Genomic DNA, 18,964 nt, shown 5'->3' with positions numbered 1-18,964 from the left:
TCGAAGAGCAAGTGGTGATCCTGACAACCTTTGCTCTCATCCCTCTATAAGCGCGCGTAGCTCTCATCTCATGTATGATGAGAAGTAATGTGACAGTGGCTAATATATCCTTGTCTATAGTGCTGGAGGTGAGTGGTTATATTGTTGATGAAGAATCTATATCTATATCTATTTATATTTACTAATAATATATAAAAACACGAGTTTAGTAGGAAAATTTGATCTCGTTCGTCCATCCTTAACATAAACATTTTGATCCTATCCGTCAATCGTTTTTACCCCCTAAAATTACACCCTATGTTCCCTCAATCTCCTATAATACCCAATCACCACCAATGCAGAGGGTGCGCTTGCCTTTGCACGGGCGACGCCTCAAGTTGTTGGCTCATCTCCAGAGCCTCTTGCCGGCAGGACCGTATCGCTAAGTATGGGGGGCTTGTGCCAAACTGGAATTGTGCCCTCTATATGAAAAAGTGCAAACTATTTTTGTTGGATACAATCATAATATCGTTTACTTTCATTTGAAATTAATGTTTGTCTCTAGATGTAAGAGGAATATTTGAGAAATTCCTAAAAATGAAATAACGTGCAGCCCTCAATTTGGTAGAAATAAATTACAATTAAACTACAACCATTAAATAATATTGGTACAATAATGCAGCCTAAACATATAATTTTTTTCTATGCCATGCTATGTTCACTTGTTGTCACATTGAACTGACAAAAAAAAACTTTACTTTATCCTATTATTTAGGTTGACATGTCCAATTGAACTGGTAAAAGAAACTTTAGTTGCATCGATTTTATATTTCTTTAGCTCTAATATCTAATAATGCCCTACTCGACACTATTAATTAAAATTCTTTAGTTGCATTCTTTTGGCATTATTTAAAATATAGTTTGCTACTATATTTTGATATATAATTAGTTTCTATTAGACACTTGACGATGACTATCACGTAATTGACATATCCGGATACCCTAGATTACCCGATATTTTTGGAGCATACCTCTATCTCCAGGAAGGGAATCCCTAGATGAATGAACTATCCGTAGGCATCCACGATATCTCATAAATAGGGAAGTTTATCTCCAAAAATAAAAATGAAGACTTCACAGGAGATACGATGCTCTCCCTATATATACGGAGCCTGGAGACCCTACGTAGGACAAGTCGCACAAGCTATAAGACATTAGAAGCCTTTCACAGCTTGATTTTCTTCGAGTACACACAAAGAATCCGTCAACTAGGTTGGATCTATCTAGACTAGTCACGCTCCCCTTTGTAACAATTTCAAAATCAATACAAGACAAACATGACGTATGTCTATTATCCTGAGGGATGTTCGAACCTGTCTAAAAACCTCATGTGTACTCCTTTAATTCGTCTACTCAAAATATTCCCCATCTCTCTTACAAATTCAACGGATCGATGGTTCATCAGTCATCAACAATATTATTATTCAAGTGTTTAAGCAGGAATGCACTAGGCAGGGCAGAGAGAGAGACTTGTGCAGTTTTCAAGAATAGCGTGCTAACGGTTGGCTCACTAAGTAATGGAGTGTGAACTTGATTAGCTTCTACTAACTGCATAGATTAACTTAGTACTACTGAGCTAGCCAGAAAATCGAGGGCCCAAAACCGGTGAGGGTCCTGTTCCGTCGTCCATTTCGAACATGCTGATCGATGGGCCTGATTGTCAGCATGAACTCGGATTCGTCCGGACGCCTCTATACTCGAGGGTGCCTGAGGCACAAAGCACTCATAGTAAAACCACCGCTTGTGCCATCCTAACCACGACGACTTTATCGTGATGTCAATGTATTAGTTAACGAGACCTTCACATAGACGAAAACTGGTAGAACCCACTACTCCACAAGTTAAAAGATGTTTCAACCGGTAGAAATAGCAAAAAAGGACCAACAACTTCACCACCCACGAAGGCTTCACAGAGGTGAGCGACCGACTCTGGCCGCAACATCCTGCAGTCTCTGGGGTAAGCAAAACCATCCCGTTTCATTTTGTTTTATTCCCTGTATTTTTAAACGGAGGGATAGTTTTACAGGAGCGACCGACTGAACAACTCTAGCTCGATATGATCCTTAATTGTTATTCTCGCTCATATCATATATACCTTCTGCATGTACATACATACATATATAAGTATATGATATGACTAAAAACGGCAGTTACGATCGACGACATTATTATATTGTAGGCAAGGCATCGATCCTTGCACTGAGCAGAGGATCATCCATGGTACACGATCGAGGCATAAGGCATCTTATCGTCTCCATCTAGAGTAGCTTGATATATTATCATGCATGCATCTTCATCTTCGTTCAGAAGACATCAGCAGCAGCGTCGCTCATCATTGCTGGCCCCTCCTGCTTCTCAGTGTCAGTCTGAGCTCCCATGCCGCCGCCATCCGACGAAAACAGGGGAACCTCCAGCTTCGGGGGAGCCTTCAATTCGTACATACATACATACATACATTACAGGCAAAACAAATTAAACAGTTAGTTATATTACTCCAAAAAAGAGCTGGAGTGGAATCCATCGTCCATTAACTAGCTTAGCTGATGACTAAACAAAATTAGGATAAGATTACCGTGGCGCGAACAAGCGCCCAGTTGATGCCGCGGAAGAAGGGGTGCTGCTTTATCTCGTTAGCTCCCTCGTATGAGCCCAGCCTGTTTGCAGGGTCCCGGTGCAACAGCCGGTACATCAGCTGCCTCCCCGCCAGGCTCACCTGCATGCATGCATATATGATATATTATATACCTATACCTATACCTCCCCCACAATGTAAATATAATTAACTCATTCCAAACAGCTGGAATGCATATATATGTGCTTAATTAATTACCGATATACTCGCAGGAAATCTGATGTCCTTATGCAGAATATTAGCAAAGGTCCTTTGTCTCGTCTTTCCTCTGAAGGGCGTATAACCATACAGCATTTCATACAGAAGAATTCCTGCATCAACAAACATGCATGCATGCATGCATGCATGCTCATTGTTATTACCATGTATAACTCATTGTTATTTTATTCTATTTCCCTAGCTAGCTGTTTGTCAAAGAGGTAACTGTTTCGTTAGTGGACGAGTTACCTAGCGCCCACCAATCAACAGCACTTGTATGACCTGCTCCAGTAATAATCTCCTGCAAGAGATAGCTAACTATATATATATCACAGACAGACAAGCATTGGAGATGTTGGGAAAACATCGCAGAATGAAAGGAGCATATACATACAGGTGCAATGTACTCTTCTGTACCAACAAACGAATTGGATGCTCGCATAGGTTCAGCAAAAAATATGGGACAACTCCTGCTCTTCCTCCTTTTTTTCTTATCGGCACCTTCCGGAAGAAACACCTATCAAACAACACAAGTCATTCATCTACATATCATACTGTGCAAGAAGTAGAAGTGATATGTTGCTGCTACGTACTGTCACTTGAAGATTCCTATCATGCTATTAGTTCATTACCAATAAAATGCATCAACAAGCTTATTCCGGAGCACGAGAAATTTTCACGCTTAATACCAGTAAATTGCCAAGTAGTATCAATATAAATGTCTTTTCAAAAACATAGAAGTAAAATGGAATACCACACATTTCGATCAAAGAGCCTTCTTTTCCTCACTTTAAAGATTACCACATAAATGATCTACGAATTGCTTGAAAGAGAAAGAGGTTAAGGAATTAAAATAACAACTGTGAACTGTCTGATGAGATCTATTAAGTTATTACCTGTGGTTTGCATGATGTCAAGCAAGACAAATCAAAGTCTGTCAAGGAAATGTGCCCATCTCTATGAAGTAAAATATTCTCCGGTTTTAAGTCTCGGTAGATTATACCTATGACAAAAGAAAAGGAAACAATAGACACTTATAAGCAGTTCAGAACTCAACCTTTTCAAGTATTGTGATGGACATCTAAAAAAAGCATTGTGATGGGTTATCATAAAGTAAGTGCCAGACTTTTTTTTTATCTGGTAAGGAAGCCTACCACTTTCTTGAATAGTTATATCTTTACTGAAAACATGTACTCAAAAGGTGGATAAATAATTACTGTTGGTCGAGTAAAACATAAGCGGATGCAACTATGCAAGTATGGTTATTGAATATGAATCAGTGCCGAGAGGAATGGCATTATAGACCACCGATGGGAGAGGTCTTTTTTATTTTTTATTTTTAAAAATGAGAGAGTTTCATGTATACAATAAGTAAACAGTATGGTGTGGTGTATCTGTGTATGTGTCTACCTTGGCAATGCAGGTATTCCAGTGCAACGACCACTTCTGCAGCATAGAACCTGCACAAATCATGAAACACGTTGTGTTCCTTTCAAGTGGATGAAAAATTCCAGATTTACGAAATTCATGGACCCCCGCCACTCGGTAATGGGTCCGTTACTGGCCCCTTACTAGTTTGGTTTTCTTTGATTTCAAGTTTTCTCCACATGTGACCTACCCCCCCCCCCCCCCCCAAAACACACACACACAAATGACACTTTTTTATTTTTGGGTGCAAAAAATGTAATGCACATAATCCCACCATTCTAAGCAAAAGAAATAGCTCACTGATCACCTGACCGCATCTTCCTTTAGAACCTTCAAAGGTTGCCTATCAAGTAGCATAAAGAGCTCCCCACCAGAGCAGTAGTCAGTAATGAGACATATATGTGTCTTTGTCTGCAACATTCAGCACAAAATATAATGCCAAACTTTTTTTTTAAAAAAAAAAACATGAGCTGTGACGCAGCAGTTTGTCATAAAACAATAGAACTCATCCCTCCTAAAGAAAATACAAAACATAATGTAGACAGCCTACCAGATTACAACTAAGGGCTGGTTTGAACAAAACATTAAACTGGTTTAATCTGAAGGCTTATGTGTCGTTGGAGTGTCTTCTTATATAAGCTTAAATTCAGAAGTTAGAAACTTAAAACTTTCGTGCCTATGCATAATCTCAAACCCTTAAAACCTGGCCTAAGTACAAAATTTAGCATAACATCAGAGCAGGGTCTAATGAAAATACAATAAAATTCTAACACATAACAAAAAGGCGTTATGCAAGCTGGGAGGGATCTCAAAGGACTTCGGTTGACATGTTCAGATGTTAGAAATCAGAAGAGCAGATTAATATAGAGAAGTTTAAACATTAATGAGCCGAGCATCATATTTTAATAATATACTAGCCTTTATCAACATAACACACCTGAAATGATGCATATAATGTCGGAAGGAACGGGTGGTCCAGCATATCAAGGATTTGTCGTTCAGCAGTAGCTCTATGGACCTACATACACTAGAAAGTCAGGGACAGAAAGCAAGAATCGAAGGTAGAAGTAATGGAAATTTTGTGTGATGAAATTTGCTACTCAAACCTTGTTTCGGTTAAGCATGACACTTTTGTCCATAGCTTTCATGGCAAAGTATTCACCTGTGCCTAGCAACTCCACCAAGTGCACACTGCAATTCCAACAATAATGCACATAATTTACTGTTTAAAATTGTGAATGCAAAATGAAAAATCAAAAGGACTCTAATGTATTAGCAATGCTTGTATTTAAACTAAGCTATTATTACCATTTAAAACTAAAAATAGGAGTTCTTACCTGCCAGTGTCACCAGACCCTAAAGGTTTTACTGGCCTGAAATGTTTCAAGTCGATGCTTTCACCACTCTCAAGAACCTGCCAAGAAAAATAGCACGATTCTTATGGGAGGTTTCAGAAAATGTTGTATAATATGTACTTGTCCAGTTGTCCACAATGATCTCCCAATAGGCATATAATCAGTATTCTGCTAAGACTACTGTATTCTACAGCAGAATGCTGTCAATCACTCTTTCAAGTGTCTCCATGATGATACCATGTTCATCCAGTAGCCTTGAAATGGCATGTAAGTAGCTGTTTGGTAAACTATGTATAGCATTAGAATACCTTTTGGATGGCTCTCCATGATGCAGTATCCTTCATATGTGGCTTTGGCAAGACTAGTTTTGAGTGATTTGCCCATAGATCCTCTGGTCTCTGAATATGACCACAGATTTCTGTTAGAAGTGCCCACACATACTAGTTTTATGGACTAAATGAGTAATGCTTTAGTCTAACCAAATTGGCATCTGGAAGTTCCTTTGCCGCCTCGTCAATATTGTCTGCAGTTTTCTTAACCTGGTAGATGAATAATTCGGGTTAATGTTCAACAAGCTGTTATTTCTGAGAAGGGAAATTTAGAGATTAAGGTACCCAAAATTTAGTGGTCAAAAATAGTTTATGGCTTTATGCAGACCAAAACAAAAACAAGTCCTTTAAGGAGGGAAGTCATCAGAACATTCACAGAATTGATGAACTGACCAAATAGACCGTTAGCTATGGAGAATTGGAAATTTTAGAATATCATACATACCATAGTTCTGCTAGTAGTAATGTTGACCAGCAGGATTTAAGAGATCCAATTTTTTGGTAAACGCTAGTCGGTGCTTATAAAACTTTGCAAACATTAGCACTACTGAAGCCTTCACTGATAATATAGTATGTAGTGCAGATATATCTGCCATTTTTTGGTACTTGTGATAGCATGCACAGATAGGCTACTATTGAGTAAAGTAGTTACAAACCAGCATGGCACCATCTTTTGCAGCAGCATCAGGAACACGCTCAGTTCCATCTAATTGAACCCCAATGAAGTACTGAACATCACCCTGGTTCAAATTTTTTGCATCTCAAATTACATGCGAAATAGTTGCAAACCAAAATCCGGAGCAAACATTTCCCATGTCCTTTATTATAGTACCTTCTGATCACGCATCGGTTGCAAGTGAAAGAGGTTCCAGAACTTTTTACCTGCCCAATTGAATAAGTCCCGCAAGTAGTTTTAGTTAGATTCATCACCATGGGAAAAGATATTTACACATAATCAGACTCCTTTTGTCATCAATCAGCAGTAAGACACTGGATCTATGTACTTGTAGATGTTTGGGGAACAAATCGTGAGCAGAAATTGCATCATGATCTTACAAGAAGATGCAAGCATGTGAAGAGTAACGTACCGCTCTTTGTATAATTTATCAGCTGAACTGTGACCTCTGTTTGGTTATCTATGGCATCTCTTATTTTCTTAACTGTCCCACGGTCAGTTTCAGGGCCTTGAAGAAACCTGCAAGTTAGAGAAAGGGAAACATTGGTAAAGTGATACATTAGCCATTTACACGAGACGCCAACTTAGAGCAGTCTAGAGCATACAGAACAATAAAGGTGCAGTTTGAAGATTTTGCCACGCTGTCTAATTATGATTGAATAGCGCATGAAAATTACAAGGGGAGGGAGGTAGCATGCAGGCATCCTCCCTTCTAATAGTTAGTTTATTAACAGCTGAAATTACTAAAACTTAACTGATTGCAGTGAAATTGTGTTAATCAAGAAGAAGGTAAAGTGAGATCGTCATTTACCTGCAATTTCTTCCCAATATCTCTTCACGGCTATATTCTGTCAATTGCAGAAAGCTATCCGATGCAAATATCTGTAATATTGCCCAAATAATAAATATAGTTTGATGAAAAGTCCATGTCTATCAATAAAAAGAAGAGAGTTTTCAAAGGCAGGAGAAATCACAGTTTTGTCTTACAATTGGATTATCAGGTAATCTTGGATCGGTGATGACAAAATTCTTTTCAATACGTTCAAGTGTAGTAGCCAAGTCTATACCCCTTCTCATTTCTTTTCTCCTAAGCTCATCATCAAAGCTCTCAGGTCTTTCATCATCACTGTCAAGTAGTGGATCTTCTTCTCTTGGTTTCAGCATATTCTTCTCTACATTTCCATGGCCCATACCAAGAAAACTGCACACACGAGTTAAATGTGACAAAAATAAAATGACGGGACAGGGATTCTGCAAGGAAATTAAGAAAGCAGATGCTGTGATATTATCATTTGACTTGTATGGACAATGACCATAGCGTACCCTATAAATGAACGCAAACCAGATTTTCTAGTTTTATTCCCTCCTTCGGGTATTTCACTGATTTTCTGCAGAGAGCTTCTAATTCCACTGCGAGAGTTACGATGAGACCCACTTTCAGAGCTTCTTTTGCCAGGACCATCACTCGGAAACACACCTTCTGATTCCTGAGATTTTCTTTTGAAGGTGCTATTTCTTGATTCTGACAGTGACCGTGGATTCTTGAGAGCCAGCAAAAGCTCAGACACCGAGCTACGGGCCTGATCCTTCTGTCTTGCTGCAGTGCATAGTATTATTTTCAGTTTGAAACCTACTTTCTAAAAATCCAAAGACTTTGTGTTTAAAACCTTTGCGAAGCATAGGCTAAATTAGTAGTAGTACCATCATATTTGATGAGTGATTCTGGCAATCCATTTGGACGAACAACCATGTCCTTGTTCCCTTCAGTGTATTTACTCACTTCCACTTGCATCCTGGGACAGCAACAGAAACGGCGAAATTAGAATTGTGACACGACCATCTCCCTAATACATGCACAACGGGTTAAAACAGAAGGCGGTTTGTGAGATGAAGTGAAAGATAAGAATCTGCTAATGCGATGAGAAAGCTCACCCGATGAACTTGAGGACCCTGCCATCCTCATCCTTGATGGGGGCAATGGTTAAGAGGTTCCAGAATGGCGTACCATCCTTCTTGTAATTAAGAACGCGACCGCAGTAGTTGGATCCAGCTGCAAGAGCTTGTCTGATCTTTGCAATTTCTGCTGGGTCGGTCCCGGAGCCTTGAAGGAAGCGGCTGCAAGACCAAGAGTGTGTCTGTTAGTGTCAGTAGACATACTGTAATTAAAACGATGGTAATGTGGAGGCAATATATTGTTTATCATTCATTCATTCATTCATGTAGAGGTGTAATTTGAGGGTTGATGAACTGAAACTCTGAAAGTTGACAGTGAAACAAAATGATGGAGTACGTGGTACTGAAATATGAGTATGTCCAAACGACAACCGTAGTGTAGTGGTAGTGGTACTGGCAGTGGCAGTGTAGAAGTAAGCGTACGAACCAGTTCCTTCCGACGACCTCCTTGGAGGAGTAGCCGGTCATGTTGAAGAAGCCTGCGCTGGCGTAGAGGATGGGGTGGTCGGGGCGGGTGGCGTCCGACACCACGAACGTCTGCTGGAACGCCGACAGCGCGGCGCGGAGCTCCTCCGACACCCGGGGGAGCGCTCTGCCGCCGCCGTCCCCGCCGCTGGTCCTCTCGTCGATGCTGCCGCTGCTGCGGGAGGAACCGGAGGGGCGGGCGGCGACGCCCTGGGGGCGGCCGGTGTGCTCGTCGGTGTGGAGCACGAGGCCCCACTCGGCGGCCCTCTGCGCGGCCCTGCCCACCACGTCCTCCTTATCCTCCTCCTGCTGCTGCACATCCCCGGCAAGACTGGAGAATGGGGAAGTGGACGGCTTTGCTGGTGGGCGGAGGAAGGAGGAAGAAGAAGCGCCGGAGTTGGGGTTGAAGACTTCGAGGGAACCCCGGGAGTCGCGCGGAAGACCTGCATCGTAATCACCACATTCATCCATCATTCTACTCTGTCACTCACCAATGGATTGATTATACCAAAAAAATTCACAACCCGTTCTATGAAATTGAATTACTTTCTACAAATTGTTTGTAAAATTTACGCGCATGAAGAGATCTCAACGCCCTTCAAATTATATCTAATGCTTTTGCGCGTCTCCCCTCTCCACGCTTGCCTGTCCTTTCCTTTTCCTGTGTAAAGTTTCCAACTCCATCTCTCCCACTTTTCTCTAGCACCGAGCTCGAGTTACATCCATAGCCATGATGTCCGTTTGGTTCTCCGGAGGATGTTTTGTAGAGATATGTTGTAGGTTATGTGAATCTATATTTATTAAAAATAAAAGTATTTAGTTAGTTGTATCTGTTTAGGTAGTTTGATCTAAATTTTTATTCGATTGGTTAATCTAAAGTCGTATGAGTGAATATAAGATTATGATTGCTTAATTGCATGAATAAGATTTTTTGACACTAATATAGATTGTGATTACTTAATTGCATGAAGAAAATTTTGTGACACTAATAAGTGAATCCGACTATAAGTGATTCTAACTATATAAGTGGATGCAAAACCTATATCTGTCGAGTCAGGCTGCGGAGTAAAGCTCGAATCGAGCTTCACTCCTGGGCTAGGATAAACCTGTAAATTTGTATTCATTGGGCTAGGCTGCAAAAGTGGCTACAGGCAACTAAATGAATGTTTTTTTCGAGATTCTACGCATCCATTTGATCAAGATGGGGAGACGCGAGGAACCAAACATACCCTTACTGTATCAACGAGAGCTCATGTCTAGTGTGGTTGTCAAGCGAGTTTTAATGATACTATGATTTTATTTGGTAGAGCTCTAGTTTTAAAAATTCTTGAAACCGGATATTACTAGCTACTGAAATTTATGGAGTTAGAGCTGTAGGTATATTAAAAATATTTAGATGATACATCTTATTTTTATTTTAAACTATAAACTAATATTTAAACTATCTTATTTTAATCTATAATCTTAAAATCTGACGTGAGGATGAAAGACAAAGGTCTACCAAATATGGTCTATTTATGGCTGGTGCACGGGCAGGTTGGACAGCTTTATTTGCAATACTCTCTCTTTCTCTTTATTCCTGAGCATGCTGATTTTTTTTTATCAAACTTGCTATTTTCCTGAGTTTTTTTATATCAAAACTTGTGTTATTTTGCTTCAAGTATAGGTGATACTTGCAAGGAACTTACTTAAATATGAAAATCGAGCTTTTTGAATTTTGCATGGAACTTAGATCTAAAAATCAAAACTAGGAACTTGTTGAGAGTTGCTGGGAAATGAGGCTCGGAAAAGTTTCACACATGTAAAGAAGTTGGAGGACTTGCGTACGAATTATGATACAAGATTTCAAAGTTTTAGTACGGTCATAGTAGCTAGCTGGTTGCAATCCATTAATATTGTTGAGTGAAAACGATAGGGGAAAAGAAAATAGTCATTTGTTAAGGTTTTCGGACCCTAAATCAATTATGTAGTTGTTAAGATTTTTAAGTCTAATTTTTTCTTATAAACTAGATCAACTCTCTTCTTTTATAATAACATCGTTATATCTGATGCTGTCTTTTTGAAAAAAAAAATGATGGGGAAAAAGAACTGGTGGCTATATATGGATTCTTAACTCAAAAAGTTTGTTGAAGAAGGTAAAAGAAATTCTTCTCTCTTTATTCTTTTCTTTTTAAAAGATTTTAAAAAGAAAGGAGATATGGATATATGCTTGTGAGACAGAACAAAAGACATGCATGGAATGTGATTCACTTTAATTTGTGCCTAGCTACTTTTATCGATCTTTAAAGATACTAGTCATTTTTCACTTCGTTCACGGGCAGGCCATGCATATGCATGGGATCTACTATTATATATAGTATAACAGATAGAGATATATATACTCTGTGTTGCGTTGCAGGTTACTACTACAATCACAATGAAGAAAGACCTGCTACTAGTAGTAACACTGGTAATATTCATGTCGGCTTCGTCCAGCTGCAACTCGCAGTGCAAATGCAGCAGTAAAACTACTAGCAGCTAGCTCTACACATACAAAGAAAAATAAGTCATGTCTCGATCGCTATCAGCTGAGTAGCAAGCAAATTGAAGGAGTTGAAAGAGATGTATATATCCACTGCAGAAATACAGGAATCTATCTATCTATATATCTAAATCAAAATGGAGCTAGCCAATGAATGATTGACGACTGGCGGCTTGGGCTATCGATCGGATAAGGTCGTAGCTAGATCAATTTGCAAGCAGCTTTGCAGCTATCCCTATCTATCGACGTCTTCCTCAGCTCGACCTGAGGGGAGGGCATCTGAATCTCCTTCCGATCGATCGTGACGCAGTGCAGAGAACTAAAAATCTAGCTAGGCGCGCAGGCAGGCAGGCAGGGGGAGATCAAATCACCAATTTCAGCAATTTTTCAGGGATAGATCAATTATATTATATATGTAAGGCGACAGCAACTGAAAACTAAATTCCAAATGGGATAGAATTGTGAAGGCATATATGGAGTTAACGTATAGGCTAGTCTGCTCGTATCAGATTTACTAACTGCCATTATCTAAAAAAAAGATTAACTAACTGCATGGCTAGCTGCAGGCTGATCCAATTGAAACCAGCTAGCTAGAGCTAGCTCAGAAGAGGAAGAGATGAGATGCAAACTGGTGGCCTAACAATCAAGCAGTAAGTATTAGCTAGTAATTCATCGATCCATGCTGCATGCACTGCACGCGCGCTTAATTATGTATATGTGCAGTGTGTTGTGTGTGTCCGGATTATATATGCAAAATCGATCAAGAATTCAAACTATTTCAGATACGTGCATGCATACCGTACCTTTGGAAGCCATTTCGATCTGACTCGATCAGAAATATATATAATTCTGAGCGAGCCAGCTATGGGTATGAGCAGCTAGCAGCTGGAGGATGATGCAACAGCGCAATCCAAGCACCTCGCTCCTCGATGTGGTGTGTCGTTCTTCTTCCTCCTCTCTTCTCCGGTGGCTGTACTCCGGTGGCTAGCTTGCCTTTCTTCTTCTTCTTCTTCTTTATTGAGATTGGTATTGGGATTTGGCCATCGTATATATCACATGATATATAGCGCATTCATGCATCTGAAATCCAACAAGCTAGCTAAGGAAATTAATTAAGACGGAAAGGAATTAAATATATATAGGTATATGATATATAACAATTAGTACATGTACAAATATACATGAGGACAAGGCGCGTACGTACGTATAGTAGATCCATATCTATCGCTAGGTGATGACTAGTGAGTGCTGGAGAGAGGGAACCGTACCGTATGGCGGCATGGAGATGGAGGGAGGCTACTGATCACCTGAAACTGATGGATGCAAGCAAGGCACGCCCACAGGCCACAGCACACGAGAAAGAGAGAGATCAGAGATGGAGTGAGAGAACATACAGACAGATCGATGAAGACAAAGCAGCGACCTATAGGAGTACATGCAGTCTGTCGATAGTGTCCATCAGGAATTGCATTGCATTGCATTGCATTGGGAGCTCTTGTGCTCTACTGACACTGTATACTAGTACTACAGTAGTAGTACTTGTATGGGCTAGCTAGCTACTTGCGTCGTTGTCCAGCCATGCAAGAGCAAAGCCAAGCAAGTGGACTAGTGGAGTATGGATGGATGCATCGATCGCCATCCATCCAAGTCGCCCATGACGCGCTGTCTGCTCTCACTAGTGTCAGTGTCCATGTCCATGTCCATGTCCATGTAACCGCACTGCTACTTAAGCTGTCTATCTTTCTTGAATGTAATTCATTAGCTCAATACTACAATCAGTCCAACAGTCGGTTCGGAACCACTATCTCTACCACAAATCACGTTATCGCACAGGATTTTTAACGTATATCACAGAAAATAAAGTCATCTGTATGAAAGTATATGTGATATTGTATTTATTATAGACGGTTAATCGTCCGTTTGTAATATAATATAGCACCGACAAATCTTAAAAAGAACGGTATGTAATAATAGAAAAAAATATTTTCAATATAGAAAAAATAAAAAATATAATTTTACACCTGAGCCACCCGTAAGGGTAGGGTGGTGCGTCGCAAGTCATACAATTTTTCGTATAAAATACGTACGTGTCTAGTTTGTAGGCATTGAACTCGTGAACTTAAGTCTCGCACGCAGCTTTCGTACCATCTCACCTATACATCATTGCTAATAGTATTACGATATTTTATCCAATTGACCTTTGTTATCCAAAAGTTTAAATAATTATTTAGTATCTAAATAACTTTAAATAAAAAAGTTTATAAACTACAAAGTTGTAGATTTTATCAAAACCTATAATTTTCATATAAAAGTTTCTTCATCTGACTTCGTATGAATATTTATGAATTTTTAAATATATACTACAAATAGATATTTATAAAATATGTCAGTGTTGATCATTTAGACATAGACGAATATTTATAAAAAATATCGTATGTGTATAAAGCGAAAATACACAAACGGTTTTATTAAAATATCGTATGTGTGTAGACGGCTATTAGACATATATGATTTTTCATACGGTGTATGCGTCGTTCAACAATACACATATGATTTTTCAATAAAATCGTTGGTATCTGAGAGCTGTCAACACACAGATAATATTTTAGTAAAACCGTCTGTGTATTCACCATTGAGAATATCATAAACATTTTTTCACGTCAATCATCTGTACAGGACTTATCAGTGATGATTTTTAAGTAATCCTGTGCGACGCTGTGTCTGCTAAACAAGTGAATGTGACAATCAAAAGTTATAATAGTTGGGTCTAGATCATTATAGCCGGTTGTAGCACACAATCGACTGCCATAATATTATTATCATAGTAAGTTCTTAGCTTAAACGGCCGTTCTGTGACTTATTTTATAAGCATCACAAAAATCTACAATTCGAGCTAGCCTCGGGAAATGGCTAGTTGTGCCCTCGGAAATAACAAGTTAACAACACATGCATTCATCACATGTATCGATCCACGCTTTACATCTGCAAGAGCTGTTGCACAAATACTCCAGAAGCACTTAAGTTAACAACACATGTAGTCATCAACATTAAGTGCTGCAGCAAAATAAGCGCTCCAGGAGAGAACGATCTTTTGGACGAGGAATTTTTTTACTGTACCTTCTACTGTCAACAAAGGGTGGATGTATGTCTAACCGTTTGTTTAAAGGGGTAATGCAGACTTTTAAGTCTGTTTTAATAATTTTGCTTAGGGGCGCCATGGACATTTTATGCCTAAACCTAATTTAGCACATCATTCGTCAAATCACGTGTCCACATGTCCGGCCGGCGTATGGCCGACCACCGCACGCTCATCGGAGAACAAACAGAGGAGAGGAAAGCAAGAACGAGGAGTTTCGATGTGATAGCCAAGGATGGTACAAGCAAGTAGATCAACACTACACCACGTTAAATATATTCTCAACAGACATACCAACGATTGATGAATTCGCCCATCTTCTCCAATCGATCGATCGGTTGATGCTGCAGCCGAGCAACGTCACCAGAGCATGCAGTTGGATGGATCGATTGGCCTTTTTTTAAAGCTATTATAACCGTACAAGGATTTATCTTCGATCTCTACATTATTAAAATACACATAGACACTCACTAAGGAACTAAAATTTTACGTAAGACTCGTAAATAAAAAGAAGAGACTATTAGAAATGTCCACAAGTATCCGTCCTAACAAGTATGCAAAATTATTACACTATATATTACCCTTAAGCGGGTGGAGTGATACTCCCGGCCGGTCATTCTAGGATGGAAATCTTAGCTGATCTAGGCTATTAGATAGATCAATATAAGAACCAAGGGCTCACATTCGGTTAAGGGTATCGTAAAAGAGCTCTGGGTGAGAGCCTAGTTTTAATAACCAGCTACACTACAATGGATGTATATTTTGATGCAATTAATGTGCACTAAGAACTTGTATGAACGCAAATAAATGTTATCATCCTCTGCATCTATACAGCTGCACATCCAGCTCCTTCATTCAGACCTCATATTTCAAAGTTGGACATTAACATTACTTTTTTTTACATGCAGACGGAGGTACTAAATTTCAAGATCATGATATATACTAGTACAAAATAAATTCATAACGATATTATTAGCTGTGGTTCAAGAAAACAGTACACCGAGCTTTGAAAAGCTTAATTCGCAAGTTATCACACACACATCTGGTCTTGAGGATGTAAGTGTACCTAATTATCCTATCATTCTCTTATAATATGCTGACCATCTTGATCAATTATTCCCTTAAACACATATTGAATTTTCTTTGGTCGGCGCAGTGCTTGAAGGGCTTGTTGGTTGATGCTGACCAATTACTCATTGAATTACAAAATGGGCTTTCTCAGCAAGAAGTGAACTTTGTACATTTATTGAGCAGCAGCATGAGGTTCTTTTTTTATCACAATGCTAAATTTTTACTTATTGATTATTCTCATATTGTTGATCATGGTAGTTTAATAAAAACTTGCATTCATACAGGGACTCTCTAGAAATTTAGAGAGAACAAAGTCCGTTTCTGCAACTACAGTGAACTTCTTCCTAACTATAGATGCTCATGCATTGGAGCTGACAAAGATCTTGGAAGAATCACAGATGGCACATCAAAAGCTACTCTTCCAGCTTCAGAAGAAGTTTGAGGTAATCTTCTGTTGCAGTCACATATTTTGTAAATTCCGCATTGGTCTGGAAAAATCTGTTTGGACGATTCAGAATCTGATGACACAAAATGGATTCAGGTCTTTGCAGCTGATGAAGAGAAGTACTTGATGGAGAAGGTAGCAGGGTTACTGGCAGAATCAAATGCTAGAAAGAAAAATATGGTATGCATATTCTAGTCCATAGTACTGCTGTGCTTTTTCTTCATGAGTTCAATTCCTTCTCATTCACTTCAATATCTGGACGATGCCAAACCAAATGATATACTTGTGGTTGTAATCCAATGCATATTATTATTGTATTATACTAGTCAATTTCTCTTCAAAGAGAAGCAATTCTACCTGTGAATAGCTGAAAACCACTACTGATCTGAGTTCCATATGTGGTCATTTCACTAGGTTCGAGATGATATATGCAGCCTTGACGAGACTGCTTTTGAGCGTTCCAACAATTTACAAGCTGAAACCAGCAAGCTTCATGATTTTACATCTTCTATGAGAGAGCAATGGGAATCCTGCATGGAGAGAAGTGAAGAGGCATTCCGCCAAAACGTATCATCTATTGAACAGAAGAGATGCTTCTTGGCGGAGAATCTTCAGCAATGGTAAGTGCGTCTGTTTCCACAGTTATTTGTTGAAACACAGTAACTAACACACATGATTTATTCTACAGCAAGACAAGGGCAGACTCGTGCTCAGAACAATGGATTGCTGCTCAGAATTCAGTACTGGCGCTTGGAAGAAGCAATGCAGAAGCCATGGCTTCAGTCATAAGGTAATGATAATTTTAAGATAGTTTTGTTGGATAAATAGTTTGAAGAGGAGAAGCAACTTGTTCTATGTGCAAAATATTCCTGTTCCCTGAATGAAGTGACGGAAACAAGGCAAACAACCAACTTCATACAAGATTTTCATCTGCTGCCACCGCTGGATTTGAAGATAATGATGTTTCATGCAAATCTCTTCTTTGTTCTATGGAAGGTACTAGTTCTGCCTAGTGTTGCCTCCTTTTCTGCATATTATTATGTATGCATTTTTGGTAGTCTGAAATTTCCAAAACTGCTTTGTTTGGCAGATTCATTGAAGTTAGACCATGGCAATTGCGAGAATGTGAAATCTATGATCATCGCATCGAGAGCGGAACTCCAACACTTACAACATGGGCACCATGAAAAGACGACAGAAATCTCAGGGAATGCCGACAGGTCTCTGGGAGATTATTATAAGGTGGATGAAGCGACCTGTTCAACACCGAGAAGGCGTGAGATTAACATTCCGAGCAGGCAATCAATGGGGGATTTGGTAACTCGTGTTGAAGATGTTGTGAAGTCATTCTGGGACAGCACGACACCGACGAAACTTGTTGGAAATGGAAATGGGAAGCAGCACCGAGCAGCTTCGACTCTGGAAACCCAGTCCCAGAGAGCTCCTCTGGCTACAATTAATTAACTAGAAGAAATATTATTACTGTATAGAGGATACATATGTTTAGTGGATGTTCAAGTGGTGGTCTGGGGGATAAAATCGATCGGGAGTGCATTGTTGGAAGATGAATACCGCACTAAATCTTTTAGTTACTTCATCTTTTTGCTACGATCGAGACTGCATTGTTAGCTAGAATGAGAGAAGATGAATTAATATAACTAGCCGAGTGCCCACGCAATTGCGCAGCTAGTTATCCCTATAATTTGTTGTTGGAATTTTCACGGAGCATAATTGATTATTCCTTTTCATTATGAACCTTTTTTACACAATAGTAGGCACTACAACACTGGTAATGACTCTGTAATTTCTGATTTCGAATTCGGAGCTAAATGAATGCCATTAGTGTCTCTGTTTCGGCGCTATATATCTGGCTTCTTTGATTCCTCAGACTCGTTAATTACGAAAACATGATGAATTTTTTTCTGAAATCAAAATCTAACGCACTTAATCAGACTACATATGAGCTATATAGTTAATGCCCAAAATTTGTGGCAAAACATCAAGTATACTATCTTGGGACCGGACGGATGGTGCTACATATGAGCTACATGTTGATTGGACGTCTCCATAGAAGATCGATCATTGTTGTATCGTGGCAGCTGGTGTGAGGAAATAGAAGGCTCGCATGTATGGTCGACAACCGATTCAAATAAATGAATAATAATGATTAGAAGAACTCGTCATGGTGTCCTTGCCGTTGATGAAGCTAAAGCCCTCCACAATATCATATATGGACTACTTAGAAGTTACACTCACAGCGGCGTTCACGAATTTGCCAAGAATTTTGATGAAATCCGGGAAATCCCCTTCTCTTTCTACTTCCTTCTTCTTTCCTTCCATTGTTCTTCTTCTCTTCCCTGGCATCCTTTTCCCTTCTCCCTGGCCGCACAGCTCTCTCAAGGTAGGAAAGCAGGCAACAGCGGGACACGGCAGTCGCCGGCGGCCGGACGGTGGCCGGCGGCACATCCGAGGCAGCGCGACGGAGAGTTCAACAAGCTTTGTGCCATCAAGTCGTGAACATGCATACGGTACGCTGGCCAGCCACAACATCCTGGCGTCCTTGCCGTCGAAGAAGGCGATCTAAGTGCAAGCTGCTGCATCTCAATCTTGTCGAACCTGCCCTGGCTATGCTGTGTACGTGAACGAAACAGCGAGGCCGTCATGAATTAGACAGGACTCGAATTCTAACTTGGAAATAGTGATAACGCCTTCTGAT

The 18,964-nt window shown here is 39.7% G+C and overlaps 2 protein-coding genes across 8 annotated transcripts; one reads left to right on the top strand and one right to left on the bottom strand.

Moving 5' to 3' along the window:
- Nucleotides 1-1,997: 1,997 nt before the first annotated feature.
- On the bottom strand, nt 1,998-13,090 carry LOC133887077 (phototropin-1A). Of its 6 annotated transcripts, none has more exons than XM_062326990.1 (25): nt 13,020-13,090; nt 12,801-12,909; nt 12,400-12,676; nt 9,038-9,518; nt 8,590-8,772; nt 8,359-8,450; nt 7,981-8,254; nt 7,645-7,858; nt 7,469-7,539; nt 7,070-7,176; nt 6,814-6,863; nt 6,638-6,721; nt 6,132-6,191; nt 5,961-6,050; nt 5,635-5,711; nt 5,404-5,488; nt 5,235-5,315; nt 4,605-4,708; nt 4,280-4,329; nt 3,766-3,872; nt 3,264-3,386; nt 3,119-3,170; nt 2,870-2,982; nt 2,612-2,752; nt 1,998-2,465 (listed from the first exon to the last, which is right to left on the bottom strand). In XM_062326990.1, the coding sequence occupies exons 3-25, from the start codon at nt 12,410-12,412 to the stop codon at nt 2,343-2,345; spliced, it is 2,775 nt and encodes a 924-aa protein (XP_062182974.1). In that variant the 5' UTR covers nt 12,413-12,676; nt 12,801-12,909; nt 13,020-13,090; the 3' UTR covers nt 1,998-2,342. The 6 variants fall into 6 exon arrangements, with proteins under 6 accessions (XP_062182974.1, XP_062182975.1, XP_062182972.1 ...); XM_062326991.1 differs by having other exon boundaries at nt 12,865-12,909; nt 13,020-13,088; XM_062326988.1 differs by having other exon boundaries at nt 12,801-13,080.
- LOC133887079 (kinesin-like protein KIN-5A) lies at nt 11,983-18,110 on the top strand. 2 transcript variants are annotated; one of them, XM_062326993.1, is made up of 9 exons: nt 11,983-12,246; nt 15,641-15,788; nt 15,889-15,995; nt 16,088-16,246; nt 16,345-16,428; nt 16,663-16,868; nt 16,937-17,038; nt 17,135-17,244; nt 17,339-18,110. In XM_062326993.1, the coding sequence occupies exons 4-9, from the start codon at nt 16,202-16,204 to the stop codon at nt 17,710-17,712; spliced, it is 921 nt and encodes a 306-aa protein (XP_062182977.1). In that variant the 5' UTR covers nt 11,983-12,246; nt 15,641-15,788; nt 15,889-15,995; nt 16,088-16,201; the 3' UTR covers nt 17,713-18,110. The 2 variants fall into 2 exon arrangements, with proteins under 2 accessions (XP_062182977.1, XP_062182978.1); XM_062326994.1 differs by lacking the exon at nt 15,641-15,788.
- The last annotated feature ends 854 nt before the right edge of the window (nt 18,111-18,964 follow it).

This window comes from Phragmites australis, chromosome 12 (assembly GCF_958298935.1).
Source record: "Phragmites australis chromosome 12, lpPhrAust1.1, whole genome shotgun sequence".
In the NCBI taxonomy this organism is placed as follows: domain Eukaryota; kingdom Viridiplantae; phylum Streptophyta; class Magnoliopsida; order Poales; family Poaceae; genus Phragmites; species Phragmites australis.
This window is presented reverse-complemented; position numbering and strand designations above follow the sequence as displayed.

Bases quoted from the DNA above. Each gene is read 5' to 3' on its own strand.
- LOC133887079 (XM_062326994.1), top strand. From the start codon at position 16,202: ATGGCACATCAAAAGCTACTCTTCCAGCTTCAGAAGAAGTTTGAG. The intron at 16,247-16,344 runs GTAATCTTCTGT...AAATGGATTCAG, and splicing joins AGCTTCAGAAGAAGTTTGAG to GTCTTTGCAGCTGATGAAGA. The intron at 16,429-16,662 runs GTATGCATATTC...TCATTTCACTAG, and splicing joins ATGCTAGAAAGAAAAATATG to GTTCGAGATGATATATGCAG.
- LOC133887077 (XM_062326987.1), bottom strand. From the start codon at position 9,549: ATGATGGATGAATGTGGTGATTACGATGCAGGTCTTCCGCGCGACTCC. The intron at 8,255-8,358 runs GTACTACTACTA...TATGCACTGCAG, and splicing joins ATCACTCATCAAATATGATG to CAAGACAGAAGGATCAGGCC. The intron at 5,489-5,634 runs GTAAGAACTCCT...TTGGAATTGCAG, and splicing joins GGGTCTGGTGACACTGGCAG to TGTGCACTTGGTGGAGTTGC.